Source organism: Squalius cephalus, assembly GCF_949319135.1.
Source record: "Squalius cephalus genome assembly, chromosome: 18".
Lineage (NCBI taxonomy): Eukaryota > Metazoa > Chordata > Actinopteri > Cypriniformes > Leuciscidae > Squalius > Squalius cephalus.
The window spans coordinates 24,324,893-24,350,648 of NC_137139.1; the positions used below are offsets into that span (position 1 = coordinate 24,324,893).

A 25,756-nucleotide genomic window follows, 5' to 3' on the forward strand; every position below is an offset into this window, starting at 1 on the left:
TTGAATGAACTTTCATGCATACATAATAAATGTTTTCACTTTTCACAACAGATTGAAACAATCATAACGGTCCCTAACTGTTCCTCAGAACATCACAGTGTGGCTTCCTCATCTTCTGAGGTCTGTTTCCTTTTTTTTACAGTCCACGCGCGACACGCTGCATTCGTTTGAAAACCGACATTTATAATTACATTTATACATGAGATGTTCAATACTGAAACCCAGTCCAAAATTGTAGCATCACGTGTAGTCCAATAGAATCTTCTGAACCTGTTCACCGAAAATTTTAATTCACTGATTCGTTTAGTAAACTTTTCTGCAATCCAATTTACGCCAGTAGGTGGGGGGAGTGGACAACTGTTATGAGTGAATCACTGAATCATTCACTCAACCGATTCGCCAATACACCGAGTCGTTAACGTTGCAATTCATACGTCCGAACTCTGGTTCAGGGCCGAGTCTTGTTTAGAGACTGAATGGGGCGTTATCATTTAGTAGTTCAACCAATTAAATGTTTAAAGTCCACAACACGGAAAGTAACTTTTCAGATTTTGATTAAAGATTACCACGGCAAACAATTTTTTTTCTGTGTATTAACTTGCACGGATTAATTGTTGACCACAAGACTAGTAATATGCGCTAACAAAGTAAATAGGGTAAATTTTGATTCCATGTCGACTTTAATCTCAGCCTATACTTGAATGCTATTGGCTCATGATACAGTCAGTCTTAATGTAGGCGTTGTCACGCGAACAGCGACTCTAGAAGGCCCTAAGCAAATTGTAAACTGTTTTTAAATAGTAAATAGTCATGTTTTACTAGTGTTATTCGACACCAATTATCACGTGGTATGAGATGTGTAAATGCTGTACATCACGCGCTGAATAACTGAACCTATTGTTTCCTCATTTTTAAATAAAAAACCGGTCAGACGTGTCTTCACATCAGAGAGTAAGGAAGCTCTAATTCTGGATGCCACTGACAGCGAATTACGATTATGGGTCCATGGGGAAGTCACTTAAAAAGCACCAGTCATTCAGTCAAAAATAAGCATGTCTGCTTTCACCAAGCAGATGTCTAGTAAAAGGCTTTTATTTTATTGCTGAGAAAACAAATACTTGCATCAAAATATTAAAAGTGGCGCCCTAACAAGTGTGATAAACCAAGATTTGAAATGCATTTATAAATAGGAAAAATAATATCTTATTATCGAAATAGAGTACAATCTCTAGTCCATTTATCAAATCACTATTGAATGTAGGACATGGAACTGCAGGTAATTAGCCACATGCAGTTTAATAATATGCGCAGACATTTATAGGTCTTTTCAGCCATCTAAAAGCAGACTGTGGTGGTGCTGTGATGATAACAAGCTTCTAAAATGCTCTGCACCACTGAGAGCTCGCAGCTTGTGAAAACAGGAAGTGTGTGTGCAGAACAGAAACTCTGAGTGAAATAAAGCCAAAGACCCCTGTGCTCGCATCCGCCCACCTTCACCCCCCTGCCCACCCACCAGTCATTGCAGGCCAAAGTGCACCTCTCTGCCAGACAACCGATCACCGCAGGGAAGTTACTGGAGGTGATGGGGAAAACCAAACACATGCAATGTCATTACATCCTCTGAAGTTGAACTAATCAAATATAGCTGTAGAAAGAGGCCTCAGATGCCTTAAAGGGAAATTATGGATGGACAGATTGGACACACAACCCTGCTTGGCTGCTTCTCAGACCATGGTCCAGTAGTCCACTTACAATGCATCAAACTCTTTCAAATTTAGCTGTTAAAGTAGGCTAATAAGTCTTTCCTCACCATGGCAACATGTTTCAGAGCCTTGTCTATCCTAGGGATTCTGACACTACAAATTATATCCTTTGTTCAACCAACCAGCAGCTTGAGTCTGATGTTTTTATGTCAAGATAAAATGATGGTATTATATTTCTCTGCGCAAAGGCGGTGTATTAAGTAGCCTAGTTAGTCTATAAGCAGACAACGTAGCAGTACATGCTCAATAAGCAGACAACGCACGTGGTCATGTAAACGCGGTAGCCGTTTAATAAGGTAATAAACGGCTTAGTTAAGCATAAACCGGTCGACAAAGGTAGTTGTTTGCCTCTTACTCCGATTTCGCACGGCATGTAAACTCATAACCTGCTTTCTGAAGTGCGCATGCGTGACAGAAACGCATCCTTATAGTGCAGATTTAAACACATCCAGAACAGAGCGAGCGTTTTGCAGGAAAGGAAGAAGGAAATATATCACAAATGCAGACTCTTTGATGACCCAGAAAATGATAAAAATGTGCTCTCATCTCTTGCAGCAGAAGTAGAAGTGGTTTAGTCGCTGCATCTGTAACTGCATGAGAGGAAAATGAGCTGAGAGTTACATGTTGCAAGCTTTACAACCGACTTTTGTTGCAAACATCACAACCGACATTACAAATGAAATACTCGGGAGTCAGATACGCAAATTACTATGTTTGGACGTCACACAGGGGCATGACCTGTTTTTATTAATAAAGACATGTAAATGCGGTTTACTCAGGTTACTGGTTTGCATGTAAACGGAGAAAACTGGTTATTTAGGCTGGTATTTGAGGTATCAGCGTACTGGTGTGCATGTAAACGTGGTCATGTCTTGCACATCACATGACTAAAATTGGGGTCAGTGGATCAGCTTAATAACATAGAATGGACACATAAATATGAGTTCATGTCAACTACATGCCCTTTCCTGCATGAAAACCCAATAAATGGATTCATTGAAGCATGTCAAGAGAAGCTGCCTTCTATGTATATCAATCATTCTTTTCACATAATAAAATATATTTAGATTAAATCTATAAGCAGTGAAAACGGTATATGAACTGTTATTATAGGCCAGAAGGGGGAGCCATTTAGCTACAAAGTGTGTTATGGAATTAATAGAATTATGATCTTGCTCCATATTTTAGATTATCAAGCAAATTGTCATCATTATAATGAATTATTTGCACTGTACATACAGCATTTACACATATATTATTTTCAAATCAAACAATTAAGTTGTACTCTCCTGCTACAAATAAAAGTTTTTGTTCTTTAATTAAGTTTGACAAAATGTAATAAATAAAATAAACGAGACTTGTAAGACCAGTTATCTGAATTTTATCAGTGAAACAGGTTGTGAACATTTACATATAAAAATATTTTCAAACTCCAGGAATATTAGGCTACACCAAACATGTATATTCGATATACAAAACATCTTTAAAGACAATGCATCTTTGCATGTGTAAAGAACTCTTGTAAACAACTTGTGCAAAGAGTTTCCACCAAATAACATTTTTAAACAGTAAACTGCAATGCAAAACTGTACATCTATTTTAAGGATCTTGAGTCCAGTCCATCTCGATATGGTAAAAATAAATATGCTAAACAGAACCTTGATGCTTCCTTTAAACATTTGCTGAAATTTATGGAAATTAATAACTTGCCTAACCATGAACGTTCGAACAGCTCCTCGTCTTCGAAAGTTAACAATAATTAAGCTTTTTATTTATGAAAAGCCATAAAAGACAACTGTAACACCATTACTATTACAGTAGGCTAATAAAACTAATGCAACCATCTCAACAAACTTGAACAAATGCAACTTAATTTCGTGAAACGGCACATTCAGGCTAACATTTCCAAGGGTTATCATAACAAAAAAAAAAAAAAAAATCTAGATAAACTGTTTGCCTACTTATATTCAGTTTTCCCATGTCTGTCCATCAGTCAAATGGATGATGTCCCAGTTCAGGCCAGGGTGATTCTGCGGCGGGTAGCTGCAGGTGGAGATGCAGCTTCCGCCCGGGCTCACCGGCGGAGTCATGCCGCTCAGATGCACCAGAGCGTTCGGATGCCGGTGGTGGTACGGTCTGTAGGACGGGTGAAAGTGATGACCCTGGTAATAACTCACGGGAGAATTGGCGTAATCGTTTGGAGACAGAGGGCGCGCGTTACCGAGCATGGGCTGCAGGTATCCGGAGACGTGCGTCGGAGAGCTGGACTGGTGACTCCAGGAACTGGTATTGACGAACGGGCTTTGCCAGTAAACAGGCTCCTGTTGCAGGCAGTACGAGTCGGTGAAGTTAAATCCAGAAGGTAAGGGTGATGGTCGGTAGGGTCTCTTGACGCGCCTCCTGCGCCTGTAATTGCCTTTTTCGAACATGTCGTTGAAAGCCGGATCCAGCGTCCAGAAGTTCCCTTTTTTCTCCCCGCCGTTCTCCCGGGGAATCTTCACGAAACACTCGTTGAGGCTCAGATTGTGCCTGATGCTGTTCTGCCATCCCTTTTTGTTCTTTTCGTAGTATGGAAACTTGGATATAATGAAGCTGTAGATGTCATTCAGCGTCAGCTTCTTATTCTCGCTTTCTCTGATGGCCATTGCAATGAGAGCCACGTACGAATAAGGAGGCTTTTCAGGTGCTGGAGCGGCTCCTCCATCCCCTGCTGCGGTACCCGGGGCGTCCTCTACGGTCTCACGGGACTGCAGGTCCCCAGACCCCGCGCAGCGATCCATGAGATGGGCTTGAGGTTTGTCCGAATTAAACGCGGATAACCTCTGTGGCGCACAGCACAGGTGTAAAGTTAAAAGTGTCCAGGTGTGCTTCAGGTTTGCTTTAGTCTCCACCTACATGCCCTGCCCCCTAAAATACAGGTCAAAAGTTCGCAAATTCAACATGAAAGAGGGGCGCGAGGGTCGCAGACGTATTTTGACTGCTTGGTAAATGTTACAGTAAACATCTGTTTGATGTCTGCCGGCATTAGAAAACACGCTAGGTTACTAACATCGCAAAGACCAACATCAATAAAATTAAATAAAATGCAGTTTTCGTTTAATTTAATTTAAATGTAATTAATTTTAAATATTAGGTTCAATATAAAAAAAAAAAAAAAAAAAAACTACTACAGTTTGCAGTGTCAGACTACAGCTATCATTCTACCACTTCATTATTTGTCATATTTTAAAAGGTTTATGTGCATCACAACATTTTAATCCGTAGCTATAATAATAAAAAAAAAACAGGACAAATAATTAATATTAACAAATCATATAACATTCAAACATATTTAAGTAGGCTATATCGCTAATATTTTGTGCTGCGCATGCCTCAAGAACAAAGAGCGTCAAATTTGTAAACTCAGGTTTGCACAACTGTTTTCCCACCACTGGCCCGTCCAATCACAGAGAGCAAACCCCCATCAAAGACACTGCTTGTTAAGATCGTGATGAGGCGTCCTAGCATCGAATTATCAACATAATATGATATAGGCTATACAGCTAGATGTATCTAAAAATGTAGGCCTATTCTATAACTTTGCATCTGTTGATAAGGATTCAGAAATCTTTTTGAATAGGCCTATAGCTAAATATATCTAAAAATGGAAACCGTTTTTAGAAAGTGTTTTAAAATGGGCACTGCAGTGTTTTCTTGTCTGATATGGACTGGAATGAATTTTGTGAAATTATACAACGTAGTAATATTTATACTCGTAGCTAACAGTAGTGTGAATTCGGATTAAGATTGACATGCATGCATAGTAAACTTGAATTGAACCAGAATAAAACCATTTTAATAGCTGCATGTGTGATATGTTCTGCATATTGTCATTGGATGAATCCTGAGCTGAGAAAGCTTGAAAAAACACTTTATTTTAAGGTGTCCTTGTTACAGTGTAATTGTACATTTAAGTACTGAGTAATAATAATTAACAACGTGTACTTACTATGGGGCGAGGATTAGTTCCATGTAATTAAGTACAATTTATAGTAATTACTATAGTAACTACATGTAACATACGTAACACTAAAATAAAGTGTTACCTAACTTTTTTTGTGTGTGTGGAAATTGTTAATATCCATTCATCAGAACATTTTTGAACATTAATATTGACAGGTTTGATCTACTAAATATAAAACCTGACTTGTGTCATGAATTCTGTTAAATATGCTCATTTGTACATTGCTGCAACATGAGAATTTCCTTAGCAAATTCACTATATCATAAAGATTTATGGAATGTACAGAATATTTAATTGATCATAGATTATATTACCTCAACCTCAGTGTGTCTGAAGATAACATAAAACATTCGTACAGGAAGATGCATGTATTAACTTGCCCTCTTTTTTTTTTTTTGGTGGAATTTCCCACTCAGCTAGTTTCATCCTTATGTGCATTGACAACTACAGTGCCTCAGATCTTCAGTTACCTCAGTTAAAGTTGGCACATTCACTACACTGTAATAATAAATATATCAGTGGGATCCATTTTCTGCACTTCTGAATGGTAAACCTCCATTATAAAAAGAGTGCAAAATGGCCGAATGTATTGCAATTAAAATGGTTTTGCATTATGAAAAAATGGACACTGACAACCTACTCATCTCTCAAATAACCACCCACTCTGAGCTGTAAAACATCCTATACTGAGAGAATCGAGATTGTTATCATTCTCTCGGGAGACAGACTGACTCCACTCAACCAGTGATGGAGAAAGATAAACTGTTACTCTGGAGTACTTTTCATAATATACTTTCAGTTTCCATTGTGTATTTTTTCCTTACATTGTTTAAAAAAATTGTTCAAAAAGGCAACGTGCAAGAACAGGCAAATGTTTCAAGCATCATGATGGATAAGTTTTAACTTATTAAAAGGTCAAGGAAAACCCTTCATTTCCATCTTCACGTTTGACCTTTTCACTAAGCAACTGACTTACAAAATACATGTTCAGATTTTCTGAATGCTGAAACTTTAAGCCAAGGAAAGCGTTTACTCGAGAGAGGAAAAAAAATGCTAGCATTTAAATGTTTCATTGAAAATGTAGATGTCATACAGAAGACACACCAATATGTGACAATTACAAGGGAGATTTATTTCAATCTGGAAACTGACACACCTTTATCTTATGTACAAATTATCCTACGTTATCCTATTTCCCTTGACATTAAGAGTCAATCATAAAACAGAGGCAGAGGCTCAATGGACACAGTAACAGACATTTGCTAAACACAATATTTCAGTGTCACATTGTTGACAAGTAGATCAACACAAACATATTGCACCTTATAATATCACATCATTTTTATAATGACATGGCCGCATTATCCTTTGAGGAAATAGGATAAACAGAAACAGTTAATGTACAGCAATATGGCAAAGAAGCCAAATGAATTTTTTATAAAGATATCACATGCCCAACAGACATCATTCTGTTAAACGAAACAGCACAATCATTCATTCTGATACACATCCAGTGTTTAAAAACACAAATGATTGAACATGCTCAAAAAACATGTTTTTACAAAGCTCACATCATACTTTGCGGCATAAAGTAGAATTTCAGCTGTTGTGCATTTAACAGAGAAGTTTAGAGAATACGGTCTTCTCATTTATGTGGGCCAGGAAACAATCCTTTTGTTTTTCTGCAAATGTTGAGCAGCAAGAATAAAGTTGTAGTTGTCCCCCAAGAGAAACGTTATCCACGCATTTCCTGTAAAAAACCCAGATTTACTGAGCCCACAGGTGACAAAGACCAGTGTACATCTCAGTTTGACACTAAACTCCTGAGGTCTGACCTATAGTCTCATCTCCAATTGTAATAGAGATAGATGCTTATGAAGGTTAGGTTAATGGTCAGGCTGGCAAACAGTAGACCAGGCCAAAGCGTCAGGCCCAAAAAAACTGTGGAGAAACACAAAAAACAATAAATGACTATGCAGAACAGATTAACCAAATTAGTTTAAACAACACTGCTATTGACAAAATTCCTATTCTTACCCTTCCATCCAGGCTTGCTCTCGGTTTCATTTCCTGTGGTCGTGTCTACATGGCAGTTTGAAGATGAAGAGGAGCTGTCCATTCGCTTCTCCACATGCTCAAACACACTGCCCTCATCGATCAGTGAACCTGAATCCCCAACAAAATCATATGTATATCAATATCAAAAGTTCAAGTATTTTAAGAACAGAACATATAAACAAAGGTTTACCCACAAAGCCAACAAACAAATGATATGAGGTTTTAAAATAATTACTTCAGTTGTTATAAGTTCAATTAATATTATTTTAAAAAAAGTAGACTGAAGAATGTTCTTTAATAACAGCAATAACAGGTTCACATACAGTGGCTCCGAAAAAACATAGAAAGAAAGAAAAAAAAAGACAATTTAAAAAAAATAATTTGAATAAAAAAATTGTTTTTATTTTAAAGTTGGCATAAAAAAGTAGTTACGATTGATTTTTCTTCCCTGCCATGACGTGTATCCGAGCGAAATTTATTTTGATTAAAAATTACAATGGCATGTAAATAAAAAAATTATGTTCACAGATAAATCATTTATAATAAATATTGCAATATTCCATAAAAAATATCTCAATTTTAATTTCATGGTGACTTTAAGGGTCACTGTATAATATCTATCAGCTCAAATGGTCAACAGAAACACACTGAATCTCTCTTTCTACATTAAGAATATATCCAAATGTGTCCAATACCATGATTCTGTGAATGGAAGTGAGGAACATCAGGCAAGAATCCTCTGCTGTGCATGTGGCTTTGCTCTGAAAGACAGGGAGGTGGTGAGGCAAAACTGAAAGGCTCCAGAGGAGAGGAAAAGAGCTGCAGCTTTTGCCCACTGATGTTGAGTCTGGCTGGGCTGATGAGTGGCCGGCGCTGCCTGGCGGAGCTGGAGGTGGAAGTGACGGAGCCTGCCACGGAGGGGGTTGGAGACGGTCCAGGAGAGGCAGGTCGGCTTCCGGATTTTAGAGAGTAGTAGTCTATTGAAAAGATTAAATTATCAATGAAATTTATCATATATGATTTAAAGTCAGAAATATGAATGAAACCATTGCTACACTTCTTTTGAGTTACCTGAAGGTGGCGAGTCTTTACACTGTAAAGATGGTCTACTCCCACTAAACAGGAAACCCGAATCTACAAGTAAAACAAGCAAACAAGATTTTACACACACACATACATACATATATATATATTTATAAATTAAAAAAATTTTGCCAAATAAGTATATAGATAGATAGATAGATAGATACACACACATTGGTATAACATACAACCTGAAAAAAAAGTGTTCAGTTATTTTTATTAAGTAAAATTCTGTCCTATACCGATAAACCATTAATTATTTGAATGTTTAATACATTTTTTTTTTTTTTTCATACATTTAAAATAACACTAAAAACTAAAATCAATTCTACATGCTAGAGGTTGATTTAGGCATTACAAAACTATAATGTGATATAAAGTATGAAAAACGCATTTGCTAAAGATTGCATTTAAGTGTTTTTTTAAAGTTTAAGTGAGCATTAGATGTTGGAAAGGGTAATGTAAACGTAAAAACAAAGCATGTACAATTAAACATACAGTGTGAACCAATAACCGTTATTGTACAAAACAATTGCATACATTAACATTGGGGTCGGTACGGTATTTTTCTTGTTATTTATTACGAGTTGTAAATGTATTTATTACGAGTTGTACTTTCTCAATGTCAAAGCAAGGTGGCCGTCCCACAAAAAGGCTGACAGAAATTCCAAGCAATTTTTCATGATACAACACAAGCATCGAACGGTAAAGTAGGGTCATTTAAGGCTCTCCTATACTGTCATTCCAGGAATGTCTCCGCATGTGGAGCCGACACAGCTGCAGCCGTAGAGAAGAGCTCCACCACCACTGAACATTACAGAGCAGATGAGTGAAGCTGCATGATGGAGCAGGTAAAGGCTCTGCTCACACAAGAGCCTTTCCAAGAACTCCTGTAGAAATGTGACGGGGAGATGAGTGATACGCTAATGATTCTGTTAAAACGAGACTCTGTTAAAACTAGACTCTGCTATTTCTTTAATAAGAATTAAACATACTTTTGTTAGCTGTTGATAAATTAACGGATTCAATTTCAATTCCCACCTCTATATGATGCAATGAGATTTCTCAGACAAGTGTGTGTGATTAAATCCCGAGCATAAAGATCAAGCTCTGGCCCTTTTTCAATCACACCTGCCGAGCCGCTGCATCTGATTACAGGAGGCTGACGTTTGCCATCTCATCTGGTCTCGTCTGAAGATCCACACATGAAACAAACCATGATTCTTCTACCGTCTCACAACAGTCATTTAAACACCACTCCCGCCATCATCCTGATCCCAGGCTTTGAAAGCCTGTGTGTATTACAAAGTCCCGTTTACCGATAGGTCAAAGTTAAAAGCTATGGTAAACCAAGCTGTTGTCTCTGCAATCCCTTTTGATATACATGCGCAAAATTTTGTTAGGTCAAAACTGTACATCAATTCAGAATTTTTTTTAAATACATAATCAAAAAGGAGGCAACAAAAAAAAAAATGAATTCTTCATCCAAACATTTCTGTTATTATTGACTAATTTCACTACAAATCGGCTGTTTTATTTTCATAAAATGTGAATATTTAAAGATGTTTTTTCCTTACAATAATAGTTCATATTGTTCTGCATCATATAGAGGGCATTATCAGTGAATAATGTTCCTCACACAACTCGGAGCTTAATAACCTGTGGTCAGTATATGAACAGTCATTGCATAAGCAAGTCTTCACCTGAAAAAATAACAGCATACAGTTTTAGAACCAAATGACGGTGAGTAAATAATGGCATTTCATTTATAGGTTCACTATTCTTTTAAATTGAATGGCATAACAAGATTAAACAGACCAGCTGTTAATAAAACAATGTAAAGAAGTCACTTCCTGTAACTCGAAACCCATCTGTGATGGGAAAATCCCAGTAACATGCAGGTAGCCGGAGACACCGTACAGACTTATTTCTCAATCGCACTTTAATTTTCTTTGGCAGTTGGCAAAATTCCCCAGCTAGGTGCGGCACCGTCTGGGGTGAAGAGTGAGCAGAGTTCCTTTTACCATGTATTCAGTCAGTCAGTGACCCACATCTTTCCCATCATGCACCTCTGCACTAGTTCCACAAAACAGCACCTGGGGCCTCTTACTACCAGCACAATTCATCTTCACAAACAAAACTGTTCTACATTAAATGGAGAGAACACCCATTTTCATAGTATATACAGTCAGAAAGTTCATTTTTCCTTATGTAATTTTTATTTAATTTGAATATTTATATCAGCAAAGGGCGCTATATGCATGGTTAATAAAAAAATATAAATTATTTAAAAATTAATAAAATACTATAAAAATACACATACATATACATACACATACATATATATATATATATTAGGGGTGTAACGATACCCTAATTTCACGATTCGATACATATCACGATACTGAACTCACGATACGATATTATTGCGATACTCCAAGACATATGATAAAAGGTTAAGAAAAAATGTACTGTTGATTAAATGCTAAATTTGATATAACATTGTGGGTGTAAATGAACAGGCTTGGACAATGGTGACACCAGAATAAAAATATTCATGATTCTGAACCTGAAAATACAGGATTATTTTAGACGAATATGCTTGCACTCTGTCACTGGCTAGATATATTTAAAATAATTTAGGCCACTTTTTACTGGTAACATAAGACATTTGGCATTATCAGGACCCACTAATATTCCCCCATTATTATACATTATATTCAACATATTATATTGTAGTTTAATGTAGTACTGACTCTGAAAACTTCATTTTTTTCTCACAGGGTAATTTTTATTTTGGGTGAACTATCCACGATACATATTGTTGCATTTTTGTATTGCGATATATTGTGACACGATATATTGTTACACCCCTAATATATATATATATATATATATATATATATATATATATATATATATATATATATATATATATATATATATATATATATATATATATATATATATATATATGCTAATTACATCAAAGATGGCAGAGAGAATAGAGACTCACATTGCGTTTTCAGTAAATGAATAATTTCAGTGTGTTTCACTTTAAAACACAAGCTGTCATATTCATATTCTGATTGTTTCTGAAGAGCGCGAGCCCTCACGCATCGTGCTTTGGAAAACAGAACAGAACATCAAATCATCCAACCGCTGTATGGCGAGATGACATGCAAACTACGTTTCTCGGCTGGATAAAGCAAACCAGTGTCTCGCTAGTAAAGTTTTGATGGATGCGGATTGTAATTAAAGGTAAAGATGATTGCGGTGACGTACAGGAGTCGTACAGTAAACAATAAACATGCACGTGTTTGTTATATTGAGGCGCAAACAAACTGTGTATGTGTGCTCCCGATGCACTGATCGCACATTGTATTTGTGCACAGACACATTACAGTACATTATCCTGAATGTGTGTGGAAACAATGTTTTGATTTGTCATGCGTTTAGTAATTCTGAATTGGATACATTTACTGTAGTAGGTACAGTACTGTGCAAAAGTCTTAGGCATGTTAATATCCCCACCCCAAAAATGGTTTTAAGTCAGTTATTCATATCTTTTGCTGTAGTGTGTCAGTAGGAACTATCAGTTTACATTTCCAAACATTCTTTTTGCCATTAATTGTAATAATCCAGTGAGATTTCTGTATGCACAAGGAGTCTGACAACAGCCGGTATGATCCGATCTCATCATCATCGAGTCCGTCTGTGATTACATGAAGAAACAGAAAAAACTGAGACAGACTAAATCCAGAACTGCGGGAAGGTCTCCGAGATGCTTGAAGAAACCTTCCTGCAAAGCTACCTGAAAAACTATGCGCAAGTGTACCTCGACAAAAGCTGTTTTAAACGCAAAGGGTCGTTACACCAAATATTGATTTGGATTTGTTAATAGAAGTTAAATCATAAATAAATTCAATTTATGATTTTATTTTTGAAAGCATTCTCACTTTACAGCATTTTAACACAAGTGCCAGTACTTTTCACAGTACTGTAGCTTTGCAGGAAGGTTTCTTCAAGCCTCTCGGAGACGTTCCTGCAGTTCTTCTGGATTTAGTCTGTCTCAGTTTTTTCTGTTTCTTCATGTAATCACAGACGGACTCGATGATGATGGTGAGATCAGATCATACCGGCTGTTGTCAGACTCCTTGTGCATACAGAAATCTCACTGGATTATTACAATTAATGGCAAAAAGAATGTTTGGAAATGTAAACTGATAGTTCCTACTGACACACTACAGCAAAAGATATGAATAACTGACTTAAAACCATTTTTGCGGACATTTTTGGGATGGGGATATTAACATGCCTAAGACTTTTGCACAGTACTGTAGATATGCAATCAAGTCAAGGTGGTTGGTTAAGGGTTTTTTTCCCCTCGCATATCCATGTTGTTCTGTTCGGTATTGCAACTTGACTTGTCTAAAAAGTCAACATGGAAATAAAAAGCTGTTGCACTGTACACATACTATACGCTGAATTCTGGATTTAAAATTTTTGTTTTTGTTTTCATGGGTGTGCATAAAAAGAGTGTGATTAATCATGATTTAAATTTTTTATCTATGGACAGCCCTAATAAATAAATAAATAATTAATAAATGAATAAATAAATATGTGTGTGTATATATGTGTGTGTGTGTATGTATATATATATATATATAAAATATATATGAATGCTAAAGAATAATAAAAATACATACATATGACATTAACATAATTTTTATGTTGTAACAATAAGTAAAAAAAAGTGACAATTAGCATTTATGATATGTTTAACTCACCTGCTCGTGCGAGGGAGGGGATAGTTCCCAGAGAGAGGGCCCTGTTCAGCCGCCCCGGCAGCGAGGAGGGAGAGGCTTTGCGCGTTCTGTGGATTTGTTGGCGGATGAGCAGCTGTGACAGGTTGGGGGGAGGCGTTGGGATGAAGGTAGAGGATCCAGACACAGGTGCAGACAGCAGGGGACAGTGATTACTGTAGTGTGGCTCAGGAGAACTGCCAGACAGATACCTGCAACAGACAGCAGAATTGCTCCATCACTGAGTTTTATAAAGTAATTAAGTCTTCAGTTACTATTATGGTGGAAGACTGTACTCTGTTTCACTTAAAGAATGTAACTGCAGAAAATAGATTTCCACAGAATTGAAAAATATGAAAATGTATGCAGATGCTGTATAAATGGTACATCTGATCATGGCTCCCAATTTGAATCAACTACAAACAATGCAGATTTCAGTGAAGTAAAGATTTCAATGCAGATAATAAAACATGCAATTTAAGCTAGCATATCTGCAAAACATACATCAGTAATGTCTCAGTCCATCTTCACATGCTCAATTCAGACATTTGATTCTGTCACACAGATTTCTTGGTTATGATTCACTGATTTATAAAAGCACAACAGCTTCTACCTCAAACAAAGTTAATCCAAAATCTAAATAGTTTTGAAGAAATGTCAAACACAGTTCAAGTGTGTTTATAAGTGTTTTATTTCACTTCGTAATAGGGTTAATTAATACAAGTATAAAAAATGCAATACAACTCAATTATAATACAGCGATTGCTCCAACATGCTGCTTTAATCAAAGCACAATACTCCAAAACATTACAAAAAATCTGAGCTTAAGTGTCTGGACGCAAACAGTTTCACACTATTTAACAATGCAGTTTTTCATTTCACATTATATCTTTGGGGTCTAAGTCAAAAATCACAAGAAACCACTAATCAGGTGTTGATGACATACCAGAAACCGCACAGCAATGCCAAAAACACATTTCAGTTGGACGTTCCTCAAAATCAGACAACTAAGAGCCTGCGAACAATGAAGAATCAAAAAGTTCCAAACACACATCAGATTCCGTTTAGATTTGTAGTGGTCAGAGGCCACGACAGATTGAGAGTTACCTTAGTAAGAAACTGGATTTGACAGGATACCAATATAAAATTGGCCATATCCAATCTATCTCTGTCATCACTATGCGCCTTCTGATACAACATGCACAGATCTGTGATTTCACCTTGACAGGTCCTACCACAATAAATCCTCTGTGTTAAATTGAACTTATTTACTCACATTTTAAATCACATGAAATTTTGGAGACAGACATCATACTACCGGACAATCTAAACTGTCAGGTAATAAAATAGGTAGTCAATGAAGGATTGAGTATACTCTCAATAAATGTTATACATGGTTTTGAGATACTTGTATCAATGTCAAGTCGAAATACATACTATTATTAGTATTTACCAAGCATCAGCCTTTGGCAATCAAAACTATGATAATGAGGATACAGCAAACTAAATATTCAAGAATACAGATGTCTACAGTCAAATATGCAAATAAGAAATGTGCCACAAACACATCACTTCATCATAAACGTTACCTAGATAAAGGGATATTTCGCCCCAAAAATTACAATTCTGTCACCATTTACTCACCCCTCAAGTTCCAAGTAAATGATGACAGGGTGAGTAAATGATGACAATTTTCATTTCTGGGTGAACTATCCCTTTAATGGAGATTTGCATTGGCACATGTCACCTTTTGGTAACACAAAATGATAAATATTAAAGCTTGTCTTACAAGCATGTCGAGAACGATACAGTATGTTGGAAGTGGACAAGTACCACAAGAGTTGATTCACGTCTAATGGAAATGAACTCAAGGTACACTTAAAAACAGACTTGATTTAAATAACAGAAAAGTTGCGGACGGTAAATGTCTAAGTCACATTAGTAAGTAATTCGATCACAGCAAAAACAAACTTCACAGCATATGCCACATGCATACAGTTTACTTGGGAAATACAGAGATGAAAATCTACAAAAAACATTCAATCTATGGTCGTACTGTCACATGATGTCACACGTTTCTAGAATACAGCAAAAATACAATACTTAAAGAGAAAATTACAAGAAAGTACAATCCTTGTAAAAGTTTTGAAAGTGTGTCTCTTTTTGTTAGAGACACTCAAAAGAGATGGCTACATGTTACTGTTTAGTGAGGTTAGTGGTATTCAAACTAAATGGCATGTAATAAAATGTAGTGCGTTCTTTACATTTTACAGTATAGTGTAATAATGTTCACAATATAATAAACAGTGCTATGCAAAGTATAAACTTATGCACAATAAACTAGTGCATAAAATTCTGTATTGATGTAATGATCACTAACTGGTGGTGGAGACAAGGCTTTATGACTTGAAATTCAGGTTAATGTTGAATCTACGCAAAGAGAGGCTCAAGGCACAAACATTTGACATAGACTCTTCTGCTGTAACCTAACATCAAAACTGAAAGCACTTGAGTTAAAGTATAACAGAAGTATAACGTGTTTGTACGTTAGCAACTTAATTCTGCTAATATCGCATTTATTATGAGATTGCAAATATGAGATTTGAGCAGTATTGGCATAATACAATATCTTTGTTTTAGTTTGATATAGTTGACACAGCAAGGCATTTTAAGTTGTAGATGATGTAATGATGATTCATAAATTTTAAGCCACTTCCATGCTGCAATTGATCAGGGGTTAGTACCCAGTATAGATGGGGTGGAAAAAATTCCCAATTCCCCAAGCACCATTTCAATTTCTTGGTGAATAATGCAATAACAGCATTATACACAGCAAGATGCATAAAACAAAAAAACATTCACTCATAGAACTAGTCTGTATCATTTCCAGCTACCTGAAACCTTAGCTGTTATTTCAAACCAAATGCAAAATATCTGAATTATGATGTTCTGCCTTTGTCAGATTAGGGTCAAGTAATGCACTAGACTACAAAAAAGGCAATAAACTCATTTTCTAGTGCTTTGAGCAAGGTCATCTACAGCAAGAATCAAACACAAAGACTAGATTTTCTTTTATCTATCAGTACAGTTTTGAAGGCCTATTTAGCAAGTGTCTCAAAGGATAAGAAGGTTTATACTGAGTGTATTAGTTTTTTTAGTATAAACTGAAGACAGTTGGAAGGACAATCTGAGATAAATCAAACCCTTGTTTATATGTCCCAAAAGTGTCCCATAAAATATCTTAGCTTAGTGTCACTGCTCAGATTCTGACCTGTGACCTCTGGCTCTTCTTTGACTCGTGGATTTGTGCGTTGCCACAGCGGCAGCGAATCCCACCAGACAACACACAGAAGTGATGCCAAACTTGACAGTTTCCAACCAGTCAGGGATGTCCGTCTTGAGGTAACACTCGGCCAGGTAAAAACATATGACGAGGAGCCAAAGCACAGATGCCACAGCGTCGATCCTCCTCAACCTTTAAACAAATGAAAATAATTATAATTATATGTATACATGTGTGTGTGTACTGCATATATATTAGGGCTGCACACGATTTGGGGAAAATGTCATATTGCGATTATTGAGGTCAATATTGCGATTGCGATATAATAAACAAATGGTTTCATGAGTCAACTTGCTTGGTTCTCAAGGAAAATGCACACACAGATTAGTGATAATGCTGAAATGTGTAGCCTATTTCTCAACTCAAACTAGCAACAACAACTAAACGATTGATAACACCTATATTGATCAATAAGCCATTGATGTCTGGATAAAAATGACACACAAAATTTTAAACATTAATCATAGCCATTTAACATTACAGTTATTCCATCATTACATTTAAAAGCTATCGATTTTTAAAAAAACATTTATTAGGCTTCAAAAAATATAACAACTTTTAATTTAAGTGAACTTCAAACAATCCTCACATTAACCCATAAAAAAAATAAACCCTCACATTTCATATTTACCTGTGCCCTTCCTGTCTAACAGGTAGGACATACATACATTTAATAAAGTTATCAAACAGTCTGTGCTGCATTAATTATAAATTATATATAGACTAATCCTTATTAAAGTTACAAAAGTTCTTTAGTCAAGAACAGTGAGTGTTTTTCTCTGTTCCCTTTGTTCTTTGATTTTCAGAGATACAGTGGTGTGAAAAAGTGTTTGCCCCCTTGGTAAATATGATCAAATATGGCTGTAAAAAATAAATCTGCATTTTTAATCCTTTTGATATTTTATTTTAAAAATGTGCAAAAATCTAACCTTTCATTGAAGTAAAATAATTGAAAGTGGGGGGAAAATCACATTATGAAATAAATGTTTTTCTCCAAAACACGTTGGGAACAATAGTTTGCCCCCTTTTATTAAATACTTTTTGCAACCTCTTTTTTCCAAGATAACAGCTCTGAGTCTTCTCCTATAATGCCTGATGAGTTTGGAGAACACCTGACAAGAGATCAGAGACTGACCATAGAACCCGTCCCGTTTCAAGTTCCAGTAGTGTCAGTTACTTTTCAAATGTTCTATGGTCCGATGAAACAAAAACATTAGCTTTTTTGGCAGCAAACACTTAATATGGGTTTGGTGCACACTGGGATAAAAAAGTACCCCATGTGTAAAATGAAATACTCTGCTGTATCTTTAATGCTGTGGGCCTAATTTTCTGCCAGAGGTCCTAGACATCTTGTTCAGATACATGGCATCATGGATTTGATCAAATACCAACAGATAAAAAATCTAAACCTGACAGCCTGTGCTAGAAATCTTATAACGGAGAACAGGATGGAGAGATTCTGTATGGAGGAATGGTCTCTGATCTCTTGTCAGGTGTTCTCCAAACTCATCAGGCATTATATGAGAAGACTCAGAGCTGTTATCTTGGAAAAAAGAGGTTGCAAAAAGTATTTAATAAAAGGGGGCAAGCAATTGTTCCCAACGTGTTTTGGAGAAAAACGTTTATTTCATAATGTGATTTTCCCCCCACTTTCAATTATTTTATTTCAATGAAAGGTTAGATTTTTGCACAGTTTTAAAATAAAATATCAAAAGGATTAAAAATGCAGATTTATTTTTTACAGCCATATTTGATCATATTTACCAAGGGGGCAAACACTTTTTCACATCACTGTAATTAGTGGCTACTACTCTGTACTGTCCCTTTAAGACCAGCCGCTGCTGACAGAGACGCGGATCTCACACGCGCCTCATTCTCTCACGAGTCACAACTCTTTACGTTCATCATAAGACTGCTCTTATGTTATGAAGATACTCGACAAAAAGACATTTTGGCATAATTGTGTGTGTTATTGTTTGTTCAAGCGCGAAAGAGAACTGTATTCTGGCGTGCTGTCTTGACTTGTGCGCACGCACGATACTAGCGCGAGTCTTTATGTGAGTCAGGACATTCACAGGCAGCGCGCTCTTTTTTGGTCTTGTCGCGCATGAATGGTTTAAAAGCATTTGCCAAAATGTCAGCCAAAGGATGACAAAAATTAACAGATGCTGCGTTAACTGCGTTAACAGCCCTAAATTGTTTATTTCATATAAAATTGTAGCATTTTGCGTCATATAATCGTATATAATATAATATATACAGTGTGTGCAGAATTATTAGGCACATTGATTTTCTGATCATATTTTTTTTCCAGGCACATTTGACCAATTCCAAACCACATTAATCGTAATAACTACAATTAATTTTGTATTTAATCATTTATAAGTGATATATAATTGTTCATGAAGGCTGGAAATGAAAAATGCCTTATTTTCAGGTGTGCAGAATTATTAGGCAAGTTTTCTTTTACAGATAAAATAAGCTAAAAAAGAGATTTAACTCAGACTGAAAAGTCAAAAATTATTAAATGCCCATGAGAAGGATGCAATACTAATGCATTATTAGAGATTGCAGTTAAGGCATGACCATTGGACAGTGAAATGCTCATTAGGTCAGCAGGGTCAGACAAATACAGGTGGAGAAGAAAAGACACACGTTAACTTTAAAAGAATGAAGAATTAAGGTGAAGAATTAAGTGTGAAACCATCAGGAACCCTTTAGTCTCCAGCGCCACCATTTTCCAGAACTGCAACCTACCTGGAGTCTCCAGAAGAGCAAGGTGTCAGGGTCTCAGAGACTTGGGTTGGGTTAAGAATCCTAAAAAATGACCCCCTCTTAATAAGAATCACAAGCTGAAGTGTTGTGAAATACATGAAGACTGTTTTTTTATAGGTTTTATAGACAGACAGATTGAGAGTAAGTCTTGAAGGACCAGCACCATATCCTCTTCTACCACTATTTGAAGAATTCATCTTCCAGAATACGTTTTAATAAGTTTTGGGAGTTTATTTTTAGTCCATCTCCTACCCTGAAGTCCGTTTTGCAGAGATGGACTAAAAATGAACTCCCAAAACTTACTGTCAGATTCTGGAAGATGAATTCTTCAAATAGTGGTAGAAGAGGATATGGTGCTGGTCCTTCAAGACTCACTCTCAATCTGTCTGTCTATAAAGCTTATAAAAAACAGTCTTCATGTATTTCACAACACTTCAGCTTGTGATTCTTATTAAGAGGGGGTCATTTGTTAGGATTCTTAACCTAAACCAAGTCTCTGAGACCCTGACACCTTGCTCTTCTGGAGACTCCAGGTAGTTTGCAGCTCTGGAAAATGGTGGCGCTGGAGACTAAAGGGTTCCTGATGGTTTCACACTTAATTCTTCACCTTAATTCTTCATTCTTTTGCAGTTAACATGTGTCTTTTCTTCTCCACCTGTATTTATCTGACCCTGCTGACCTAATGAGCATTTTCACTGTCCAATGGTCATGCCTTAACTGCAATTTCTAGTTTTGCATTAGTATTGCATTCTTCTCATGGGCATTTAATAATTTTTTACTTTTCAGTCTGAGTTAAATCTCTTTTTTAGCTTATTTTATCTGTACAAGAAAACTTGCCTAATAATTCTGCACACCTAAAAATAAGGCATTTTTCATTTCCAGCCTTCATGAACAATTATATATCACTTATAAATGATTAAATACAAAATTAATTGTAGTTATTACGATTAATGTGGTTTGGAATTGGTCAAATGTGCCTGGAAAAAAAATATGATCAGAAAATCAACGTGCCTAATAATTCTGCACACACTGTATATTAGTGCTGCACAATTAATCATATCGCAATCGCGATGTCAATGCATATACACACACACACTATTTAGCTAAGAATTGTAGGTAGCTAAAGTCATAAATAACATTTAATAATACATTTTACATACATACATATATAAAATGTTTAATAAAAAAACAAATATGTATATTTTTAATTGATTCACCTGACAGGTCCTGCCATTAAGACCCCTGTGATGCAAGTTAGGAGACCAATAGAGGCCACGGCCATCTGATGGTCACTTCCGGACTGCCAGATGAGTCGAGCTTTCTCCACGGCCTCTTCCGGAAGAAGACCCACCAGATCGTCCCACATCTTTTTGCCCTCATCAGTCTTGCTTTCACTGTCGTTTTGGAGAGCAGGTTTAGGTGGGGTGACTCCGCTTAAGGTCTGCGTGACAGAGGGGGCCACATCTCCAGATCCAGACAAAGCCACAGCTACAAGGAAGGCACAGGTGAGAAACGCAAGGATTCTGAGCAAGATCAACCAGGCCGGCGTGCAGAGGGAGTAAGTGTTCTGTACAAAAGAGAGAGAGAAAAAAACTTGATATGGGAATAGCACTTGGTACTTGCATGCCACGCCTGATTAAAGACGAAATGTGTATCAACAGTAGCCGTAACAAAAAAATAAGCAGGACACAAAAGAAGCAAGAGAGAACAGGTTTCTCCTTATCTCTGGCAATCATTTCCACACATTTATCTGTGCAAGAAAACACTAGAAACAGACTGATCATTAATCAAACTTGATGCATGCTACAAATGCAAACCAGGTTTTACAGTTTTATCTAGGCAACATCTAAATTCAGCGCATTTTTCCATGTCAAGCTCCTGGCACCTAATCAAGCTCCTAGTATTCTCGAAGATACACTTCAGAGAGGTGTAAAAAAAAAAAAGAAATCTTCCTGTATTTTTCATGTCAAGTCCTGTGGCTTGATTTGAAAGCATGTAAATATATAGAGATCACCACCTTAATAAAGGCTTTATCAGCATCCCGACTGCGTCTGAGCTGGTGGTTGAAGAGCAGAGCCCGCAGCTGTCGGTTCTGGTGTTTGATGTAGTACTCCACTGCCGTCTGGCACGGCCGGCACAACTTGTAGGTCTGCTCGAGGTGGTGCTTATATACTTCGATCTCCTCATCGTAGTTTTCCTGTCATTATGGTGGACATATGCCATTCAATTTTACTGGTTGCATGCATGTTACCTGTTTGAGCTGAAGCTTTTCACATTATAAAAACAGACTTTAAACATAATACCACATGAAAACAATTGAAGATGCTTATTCCAGCTCAAACAAATATGACTTTAAAGTATGCAAATGTTTAGATGTATAAGAATATTAGATAAAAAGCTAAATTAATTAAGCAACGAGCTTTAACCCTTGGTTGTCTTGAAATGAAGAAATCAAACGAGTAAATAATAAACCTACATCATCCCTGGGGATGAACGAGGCCAGCTGCTTAATCTTCAGTGTCTGGTTGTTGTTACACTTCTTGCACAGAAGCATCTGGCAATTGACCCAGTGCAGAGACTTCGGTGACTCAGGGACACCGGCGGAAACACCATGGTTGAGATGTTCCATGTATTGAGCAGGAATGGGTTTGTTGTAGTCCCCGTTCTACAGATCAAAAAAGAAGCGCAAAACAAACTCACTTGCTTGACACCATATTGAATTTTATGTGGATGAAAACAATGCTGAAAAAGACAGATTTTGACACAAAGTGTGTGTTTTTGACCGTTCAAGCCCAATAAGGCGCCAAAAAAAAAACTCAGTTCAGTTCTCGCGTGCCGTATGAGCAGCGGCTTTATATGCGCACGTTATAAATGTGTGTGCTCAGAAACCATCTCTCATATGCTTATGCTTATTGCTCTTGAACAGATTAAAATCTCTTGTTTTTAAACTTCAAGGCTTATAAACACATTCAAACGATAAGCTTTTACAACGTTAGAGCAAGGCAATGTGAGCATAACCATGATAACGACATAATCTCTACCTGTTTATTGTGACTACTGGTATTTCACCCACCCCTATACTTTTATTTAGCTAGAATGCATTCAATTGTTCAAATGTGACAGTTAAAATGTGTCAAAAGATTTCTATTAAGATTTCAAATAAATGTAAATAAAACTTTCTTGTCATCAAATAATACTGGAATTTTTTTTATTACTTTCCACAAAAACATTAAGCAGCACAACTGGTTTTAACACTGATCGATGATAATAATAAGAAATGTTTCTTTGGAATCAAATCAGCAGATTTCTGACGGATCATATGACGCTGAAAACTGGAGTAATGGCTGCTGACAACTCAGCTTTGACATCACAATAAATTACATTTTAAAGTATCCTCAACATTTATTAAATATATACATGTAATACACATAAAAAAAAATCATGTCTTTCATAAATCTCATAACATAATGCCAATACCTCCTGAAAGCCATTATACTGGTCGCAGCATGGACAATCCCAGCAGTTTCTGTTCCCATAGGGAACAATTGTGTCCTGATTGCAGAACCAACAATTCACTTGGACATGACTTGGCTTCTTCCTGTAAAATAAAAAAGGGTCATATTTAGAAGAACTGCTACAAGTTACTATGCCTTATTAATAACGGAAAAAAACTAATTCCATTAACATGACCTGACAGACCACAAGTGGTTCTTCCACTACTGTATGTTCTGAAGAGAGCGGGGGTAAAAACTCTAACTGCAAAGGCAAGTAAATATATAATCATTAATAGCTTAAAATAAATGAGAAGAGAAAATGCTTCCATATATTTTTATTTGCTGACATTAAAAGCTGTGTATCCAACCAAACTACAGTATTTTAGAGTGCATTCGTCTAATGAATCACACTTCTCCTGAGATTTAAACATTTAAAAAAATAAAAAAGTCAATTGTATCATTCAGTTTATGTCCTGTTGATAGTAGTCCAGCAGTCCAGTGTTTTTGGTTGCATCCATTTTCACGGGACAGGTAAGACAGTAAAACCTGAACTTTGAATCTAACGCAAAACTGGGATTTTTCTTTCTTTTTCAAACAGCACAATCAGTGTGCGACAGGCTGATCTATAGACTTATCATCGACAGGACCTGAGACTGAATATCTAACAGTAGCATGATGACTATTGCTTGATTAATTTTAATTGATGATTCATTGACTCATTTTAGAGCTGATAAGGGCCTGATTAAATTGACACACTCAGCCTGTGATGATAACATCATCAACATCAAGTCAAGTAATGTAATGGCATATTTTTGAATGAAATGGCAGAAATTTGAATAAGAATTCAGGGGAAGCTTTACATATCTTACTACTCCATAGATAACTAAAAAGGTGTGTACCTAAATGAATACCTTGGTATAGTCTAAAATATGATTCATTCAATGAAAATCAGAGCAGAGCATTTGTGTATTACAAACAAAAGCTCATTACAGTTGGGATTTGCTTAATCGTTTCTGACAGTTTGATAGCAATGAGTCTTTTCTAAGTTGCTCTAACCATTGTAATTATTTTTCCGCCAAAATAACAATAACTTGGTACTAACCAACAGTGCAATCAGAAAATTCATTTAAATGAGACTTCATAAAGGGGCTCGAACATTAATTTATCGTAATTTTACAGAAGTAACAATAACCGTAGTACTTATGACATTGTTGGTGGAAACTATTAATATAACGGTGAATGTTGGTCTGTTTAAGCACGATAACGAAATCTCTAACGCTAGTTTGTATAGCGCGCGCCACTCAATGGCTGCGCGCGAGCACACGCTTTTTGCAAATACCGCTGCTGTGCATGTTAATTGTAGTGAATCGTAAAAAGCAATCGATAAAGTGCACTGTAGTTCATAGCTCTAGCTAACTTATGTGTTAAACGAGGCCCAGCGACATATTATGGGCAGGGTTACAATACCTGGTTGCAATTCTATAGATCAGCGCTCCTCCTGCAGCAATCGCCGTCGCTCCGACACCACCAACTACAAATGGCGGGTATTGTAGTAATATTTGGTTAAAGGCCTCCATTGCAAAAACGGGATATTAATAGTAGTGTTATTCAGATGAAACCACACGCTGGAGTAACGTTAGGTCATGCGGCAACAGAAGCGCGCATCAATCTACAACATGGTCATATCCAGGTCATGAGTGCGTGTCAAAATAAAAGTTGGACTTTGTGCAAACATTCTAAACAAAATAATAATAATAATAATGTAAAACTTATTTTTATATATAATTAAAATATAAAATTATAAATATTGAACTATAACAATTTTTTTTTACTATTTCACATTGTTTATAACTTTTTAAAAAATGAGTAAGCTTTTAAATATGCAGCATTTTTCATTAACATTAAGCCATTAGCTTTATCTATATTCGACCCGTTTCCTTTGGAGTTTGTAATTGCTGTTATATGCGGTGCATAAAATGGACCAGTCGTTTTGCCTGTTCAAGAAAGTGAATTTAAGCAGAAATATTATATGGTATAAAACTGCCCTCTTGAGGCAACGTATGCAAAAACAATTTATAAGCTTTACAGAGACATTACAACATATTAAAAACTTTTAAACGGTGTATTCTCATTTTTCAGTCACCTTAAAGTTTTGTCTAAATTTTAGTATCGTATCAGTAATCATAAGTTCAGTCGTATTTAACATATGATTACATGCTTAAAAACACGAATGTTGACATGACTTGATCATTCTCTTCCAAATTACAAATGATTCATAAGCACCTCTCACTTTGTGTACAGCACAAGAGATAAGACACCTACTACTAGTAGGCTCAAAGATCATGTGCTTGTTTTGTAACCTCATGTTGCTTCAAGTTAACAGCCGGGATTGACTCTTTCTGTCATTTTCAAATTCTTGCTAACACTCATAA

The 25,756-nt window shown here is 36.4% G+C and overlaps 2 protein-coding genes across 2 annotated transcripts; both read right to left on the minus strand.

The window, feature by feature from the left end:
* Positions 1-3,132: 3,132 nt before the first annotated feature.
* Positions 3,133-4,629, minus strand: foxl2l (forkhead box L2-like). Its single transcript, XM_079848826.1, has one exon. It carries the CDS (start codon positions 4,541-4,543, stop codon positions 3,731-3,733), a length of 813 nt encoding a protein of 270 aa, XP_079704952.1. The 5' UTR covers positions 4,544-4,629; the 3' UTR covers positions 3,133-3,730.
* A 2,244-nt stretch (positions 4,630-6,873) lies between these two features.
* Positions 6,874-25,012, minus strand: tmem201 (transmembrane protein 201). Its single transcript, XM_079848980.1, has 11 exons — positions 24,792-25,012; positions 23,308-23,428; positions 22,307-22,495; positions 21,848-22,027; positions 21,048-21,397; positions 16,984-17,187; positions 13,698-13,924; positions 8,896-8,958; positions 8,520-8,801; positions 7,804-7,932; positions 6,874-7,707 (listed from the first exon to the last, which is right to left on the minus strand). Exons 1-11 carry the CDS (start codon positions 24,899-24,901, stop codon positions 7,610-7,612), a joined length of 1,953 nt encoding a protein of 650 aa, XP_079705106.1. The 5' UTR covers positions 24,902-25,012; the 3' UTR covers positions 6,874-7,609.
* Positions 25,013-25,756: the final 744 nt, after the last annotated feature.